Here is a 6,822-nt window from a genome sequence, read left to right as displayed (position 1 = left end):
AAAAAAAGTCACACTCAGAGCCCATCTGTTACACACACAACATTGTACAGTACAAATACTCATGTAGGTACGAGCACAACGTCAGATCAGACATCAACAGCTTGATGCAAACTGACCGAGGCAAACTGGGTGAAAAAAAAAAAAAAAAGCAATGAGAAGCTATGTTGCTGGTTACACAGTGATCCGCTATGTCAGAAATGTCTAAAAAACATCCTTCCATTCTGAATGTCCATACTTCAGAGGCTCAGCTTTCTCTTCGTGTATTCAGAGTCCCAGCGGGATTTTAAACATCCGCATATGTTGTGTCCGCTTGGGACTGGATCTTGGCAGAACTGGGAACTTTCCATGGGCCGGGGGTGATGGGAGCCTTCTTACTGGTAGTGGTCCCGTTGCAGCTGGGGTCCTGGATGCTGCTGCTTGAACCTCTGGGGTCCTTTCTGCTCACGTCCTCAGCTGGCCCCGGGTACCTGCTCTCTCGATATTCCTTATCGGCCTTCCCTCTTCCGCTCCTTCGACTCAGCGTGCCGCTATCAGCATCCGACCCTGACCTCTCCCTGTGCTCTTGGGAGTAGGATTTTTGCGCTGCTGCCTCTTGTTCAGCCCTTTTGCCCTTTCTGTGGCGTTCACTGGTCCCCCAGCTTTTGTCTCCGCTCTCCTTGCCCCCTCTCTCCTGCCAGTAAGTTGCATCCTCCTCCCTGTACCTCCAGTCCTTCTCTTCGCCGGAGGCAACGTTGGGCTGCTGGCCAGCTGGGCGCCTGGGGCTCTGAGGCTCTTCCAGGTTCCTCAAAGGCCCAGTCAGGTCATTTTCCCGCTTGGAACCCTTCCTTGGACTGGAGGAGTGATAGTCCCTCTGCCCTTGGGCTTTCCTTTCCTTGCCCATATCCTCCAAGGACCCGCCGTGGCCTCGATCTGTTTTTCGTGGGCTCTGGGAGCTCTCAACATGATCCGTCCAGCCTTCAGTGGCCCTTCTGGGACTGCCAGACTTGGAGTCACTCCTGCCTGTTTTTCTGGCCTGGGCGCCGGGGCTGGTGGTGCGCTTATGGTTGTGGTGAGAGAGCTGCTGTCCTCTTGATCTGTTCGCCTGCCTACCGTGCTCCTGCCCAGCACCAGGGGACCCGGATACCCTGCCGTCTCCCCCAGAGAACTCATCAGGGGCAGATATTTTGGGTGAAGACGGGGACAGTTCGGAGGTAGAGAGGGAGACAGAGGATGGAGAAGCTGGAGATGACTGTCCGTCGGATACAGAGAGTCTGGGAAAGCTTGAGGTTGGAATGGTTACTTTGTCCTTTGAACCTGAGAAACAAGCAGCAGAGAGTAAGAAAACACCCCCGTGGAGTCAAAACCCGTCTATTCAAAGAAACTGCAGAAGCTAAAATATCCCTTTTTATGAGATATTTTGCACAAAAATTAAAGATTTTTAAATGTGTCATGCAAGAGCAGCACAATACCCTCATATTGTGAAAAAAGATGTTTTCCATTTAGCTTGCTTTCTGTAATAACCCTCTGTAATATAACCCTCTGAATATTTGCTTGAGATATGTATCAGCTGATGACACAGGCATCAATGAAAAGGTGCGAGAGTTCACCCAGCACTGACGTTTCAATTTTCCCCTGAGCTGATAAGAACTGCACAGCTGTGTTGAGAGCAGATATATGCAGCAGAAAAACCAGAGAGAGAAAAAAAAGAAGAGTGATGGACTTAGTGGCGCTGAAATGAGCTTTCGGATTTCTAGGAGCAACAACTCATAGAAATTCATTCTGACTTGGTCTTTGGATTGAAAGGTTGATGCCAGTGAATGCACACAGATCCTTTTACCACTTGTCACTTACTGATCAATATCTGGCTGAGGACTGTTCTCCAGGTCTCCATCTTCATTCACACTAAGGATGAGGTGTGTGTTCAGTGGCATCCTAGGTTTTGCAATACCCTTAGAAAATAGCTTGTGGGGCTCTGAAGCCTCCCAGTGCTCCTGCAGGTCTGTTCATTCTTCTAGGACTCACTGCTTTAGTTCAGCCCACCAGAGAAGCGAATGCTTATCATTCATTAGGTGTTCACTGACACACAAGTAACTGATCTATTTCAGATTGACCATGGGGATGACGTAAGGGATAAAGAACAACACTTAAATCTGGGAGATGAATCACTTTGAAAGGGGAGGTCAAAGGCAAAAGTAGGAGGAGTACAAGGTTTACCAAGGTTATTAGGGACAGACCAAGAAAAGCAGTGAGGCCTTTAGTGATGCTCTGGTTTCATGTAGAAGCACAGGGTGGAAGAAGAGTTCAGACCTATAGGAGGAAGAGATAAATAGGTAGAAATAGACAGCCGTGCCGGTGCAGAAAACAGAGAAAGCAAGGCAGATAAACAGCACAAGAGAGGTAGATCCAGATAGAAGTAGTGAGATAGAATGAGAGAAGAGAAACGTCAAGAGAGAAGCTTGCAACACATGCATGAGAATAAAGAAAGTCAGCACCCTGCTATCAGGCATATCCATTCAAGAGCTTCTATATATGTACGGTTAACAATGCTATTGTGTAGATCTGTATGCAGTGGTGACAAGGTGCATGTGGTTCTCAGCAGGGACTCACTGTGGTCCGGGACCAAGCCCTGGCCCGGTCGGAGAAGCAGGTGAACTTTGCTGCCTCCTGCTTGGATCAGCTCAATGGCCCGAGTGTGTGTGATGCCCTGCGTGGCCTCACCGTTGATCTCCACTATCTGATCTCCGACCTGCGATGCAGATACAGTCCATTTTTACATTTCACAAGCTTCAGAATGCAGCAAGTACTTCAAGAGATTTGAAGGTGAGTGCAGAGGGAGAGACATGAGGCAAAGATAGAGGTCAAAGAAACAGATGTGTACATGTAGTCAGGATAAGAATGAATTTTATGGCTAAGTAGGTTTTTACATACAAGGAATTTGACTTGGTGATTGCTGATATGTAGAGATTTTCTTTTAAGAGGGATTAAAGACAGTGTTGCAAATAAATAAAAAAAAAACATCAAGTGTATCAAATCCAAGGATTTTAAAGTATTAGAAAGTAATCAAAGTAATTACAGTGTGCAGAAATGTGCAAATTTACATAGTATGTGGTGTAACCAAGTTAGGATGTGCAAAGCATAATAATCCTATTGACAAAGCTGTGAGTTCATGTATTGCACGGGGTGAGTGAATGTTTGTGGTTTGTATTGTAGTCTTGCTTGCAAACATATCAGCTCGGTTACCTAACGGTGGCTGGGATTATACTATAGTTTACATCCCCCAAAACCCCAAAATTATACAAGCTGTAGCTCCAATACAGTGAGTGAAAAAATCCATCATTATTAACTTTTTAATCGCCTTGACTGAGTGTTGAAGGGAGCAGCTGTCTTGATTTTGCCTGAGGGAAGGTCTTCATGACTGACAACCTCTGAGTTAGACCTGCTGTACCGTGTGCTTCAGTTTACTATCATCCGCTTAATTAAGAGGACAGAGACAGAACATAACTCACATGTATCCTGCCGTCTTTGAGAGCCGGCCCGTCCTCGGCCAGTCGCAGGATGAACAGGCCCATGTTATACTCCTTGCCTCCTCTCAGACTGAAGCCGAAGCCCCGCTGGCTGCGCTCCAGCTCCACCACAAAGCAACCCTGTTGTTCCCAGAGAAGAATATGAGCTTTTAAGACTGAGGCACCACATGCATAATCAATACCAGCCTAGAGATGAATCTGGAAAATGTGTTGATATAAATTCAGATGAAAAGCTTCTTGAGATCAATTGACACCGGAGCAGACTGACAAAATTAACATCTAATTTATATTAAGTTGAGAAATTCTGGCTTCTGTCTCACCTGCTTGGGGCCTGATGCGATGAGAGCTCCCATCTCTTTTTGTGCGAGGGAGTTCCTTGCATCCGAGTCACCGTTCCTGCTCCAGAGAGAACCACAGACACATTCTAATGTTACACACTATCAGTGGATGTTTTACTACAACATGGAACAATGTCTCTGAGATGAGAAAACGTAAAAGGAAAAAAATGCAATAAAAAAAAAAGCTGACGATTTCAACATATTAATATCAACTAGTGCAAACAGTTATTATAAAATGATGTAAATTGTTGTCAGCTATTAACAATATTCAGGTATCTTCAATATATAACAGGCAAAAATTACTGTTTCAAAGTCTGTGACTAATCTAAAAGTGAGGGAAAGGATCTGCTGTGGGGCCATTCATTAAAATGAAAGCATTCACTGTCCAACTTCTACATTATGTGTCATGCTAGCATTACGTTAAAATTATAGATGCTCTACAGTGGAAAGACAGAGAGCAGAGAATAGTAAAGAAGTCTCCTATTCTGCTGCTTCAGTGAGATGCACGCCTTCATTACGGCAACATGAGCCTCTTTTTCTGTTGGTTTCTTTACACAACACACCAGAGAAGAACGTGAATCCCTCAAACAGCTGTGTTGCTCTGTGACAGATAACAGGGACGTACTTTAATGCTTCGCCAAGCTCATTACAATGCCTTTGTGAGAACTTAACTGTGCTGACACACTATCTAAAGGGTCTAGGAAATTCTTAGCAGCTCTTGCATTGAGAGGAGTTTACACACTTCATGCCGCCAAGCTGACAGACTCGGGCTCGTATCTAAGCCCGGGATGACCCAAAGCATGTTTTGGCGATTAAATGAAGAGGAAGAGCTAAATGAGGAAGAGAGGGACACATTCTGATAGGCAGTGAAACAGAGCGGGTGAGGACGAGAAGCCATGGCGGGGAATTGCTGCTGCTGCTGCAATGGATTAAAAATTCTGACATAGGTAATCTCGTTTAGAAAGAAAGATCAAAGGGGAAGCAAGACTCCATATTAATCTGTCTCTTTTTCTTTGCTTCACCATCCAAAGAGTGACCAAAGGGGGATTTTCTGTCTTTTTGGATAACAAGAAGTGTGTGGGTCACAAGAGATGATAATGGACCACATTGTAGCACAAAACCAGAGGCGCTTTGAGAGGATTGAGGCTAATTTATGGTTCAAGTGGCAGAACCTGTGTTCTCCGGTGGACTTGATATTTAAGGGAAGGTGCTGACAAGCTGCTTGTGCGAATGCTTGTGCCTGTGTGATGGTATGCGTGTAAACTTATGTACCTGTCTGGATAGCTGGGAGGCTGTTGGCCTACGGCTCGATGTTGCGCTGAAGGGCTCTGCTTGGCAGAATTTGTTCCAGATGGAGGAGCGCTGTCTGCAAAAACAAAAAGTGCATCAACATTCACATGATCTAATTCCCAGAAAACACTTCGGGCATTTTCTTTAGAAACAGGCCTAACAGAAGTGAGACTTCCTCTGTGCACCAGCCTACCGTCTTCAGGCACAACTGTGAGCGTGACGGAATTTCCGGCGTCCTTGATGAGCTGAACGATATCGTTGTGCGACAGTTCCATGATAGACCGACCGTTGACAGCGGAGATTCGGTCCCCTACCTTCATCTGGCCTATGCGGTCTGTGGGGCTGCCTTCAATAATACGACCGATTTTGTGAGGTATAACTGGAACAGAGGAAAATGGGGAAATGACAGCCTGTTGTTCTGCATGTTTACGATGCACTGATTCAATAAGCTAAACATTAAGACAAGAGAAATGAACAAAAAGATGCATTGAATGTGGAAAGAATATTACATGACGTGCTGTACGGTAGTGTTAGAAGAAAAAGATTTAAGAAAACGGAAGTGTTGCAAGTCAATAGACAGTGTTGCAAGACCAATGAGAAGTAAGTGTAGCAAATCCAAGGAATTATAAAGTAATAGAAATAATTACAGTGTGCAGGAATGTGCAAATATTTGCTTAAAAATGTGCAAATTTACACAATACAAATAATTGGAGATGTGCAAAGAATAATAATTCTATTTAAAAAGCTGTTCGATCTTAGTTTAGTGCTTTGCTAATTTGCACTTAATGCAATGTCATTAATTTGCAGGTTTTTGGTCATCAGCCAAAGTGGTGGACAAATAAAGAATTTGGCTGGAGAATGGCGTGATAAGTGTAGATCACCAAAGATTTTTTTCATCGTGAATGGACCTTAAATGTGTGACCTTAAACAAATTTAATGAAAATTCATCCCTAGTTGTTGAGATGTTTCTATCCTGAGAGGTACCCCACTACCAAGGCTAAAAACCAATAAACAGTAAACTTTTGTGTTCTTACATACAGTCCTCACATTTATTCATACCCTTCCATTGAAGAAAAAGAAAATAGTCACTCAAAAAAACTAAAAACTGGAAAAGGTAATCACAAATAAAAATTTGCTAAATTACAATTTAGTGAAATAAGACATCCATCCATCTATTATCTAGGGTCGCAAGGGGGCTGGAGTCTATCCCAGCTGAGTTTGGGCGAAGGCAGGAGACACCCTGGACAGGTCGCCAGTCTATCGCAGGGCTACACTTAGAGACAGACAACCAAGCACACTCACATTCACACCTACGGACAATTTAGAATCATCAATTAACCTCAGCATGTTTCTGGACTTGTGGGCGGAAGCTGGAGAACCCGGAGAGAACCCACACTGCACGGGGAGAACATGCAAACTCCACGCAGAAAGATCCTGGTGCCTCCACCGGGACACAAACCGGCAACTTTCTTGCAACAGGCAACAGTGCTACCAACTGCGCCACCTTGCAGCCCTGAAATAAGACATTGCTTTTGAATTGTGTTTGAAAAGAATAATTAAAAAAAACAAAAAAAACAACAACAAACAAAAAAACTGTCCTGAACAAATTAGAGCACTTTGCTGACGAGCAGTTGAGCAGTGGGACAAAATCAAAATACCTGTCAACAGATGTAGAAATCTGATTGAGAGTT

The 6,822-nt window shown here is 44.3% G+C and overlaps 1 protein-coding gene across 1 annotated transcript in view; it reads right to left on the bottom strand.

Moving 5' to 3' along the window:
• The window catches only part of magi3a (membrane associated guanylate kinase, WW and PDZ domain containing 3a), a 136,311-nt gene continuing 129,489 nt past the window's right edge, over positions 1–6,822 (bottom strand). The window contains exons 16-21 of the mRNA XM_008293288.1: positions 5,325–5,510; positions 5,114–5,207; positions 3,824–3,899; positions 3,486–3,623; positions 2,587–2,725; positions 1–1,293 (exon numbers count right to left, since the gene is read on the bottom strand). Coding sequence (XP_008291510.1) covers positions 284–1,293; positions 2,587–2,725; positions 3,486–3,623; positions 3,824–3,899; positions 5,114–5,207; positions 5,325–5,510 — 1,643 coding nt within the window. The 3' untranslated portion in view covers positions 1–283. The remainder of the gene's footprint in view (positions 1,294–2,586; positions 2,726–3,485; positions 3,624–3,823; positions 3,900–5,113; positions 5,208–5,324; positions 5,511–6,822) is intronic.

The sequence above is a fragment of the Stegastes partitus genome, unplaced genomic scaffold (assembly GCF_000690725.1).
Source record: "Stegastes partitus isolate 25-593 unplaced genomic scaffold, Stegastes_partitus-1.0.2 Scaffold20, whole genome shotgun sequence".
Lineage (NCBI taxonomy): Eukaryota > Metazoa > Chordata > Actinopteri > Pomacentridae > Stegastes > Stegastes partitus.
This window is presented reverse-complemented; position numbering and strand designations above follow the sequence as displayed.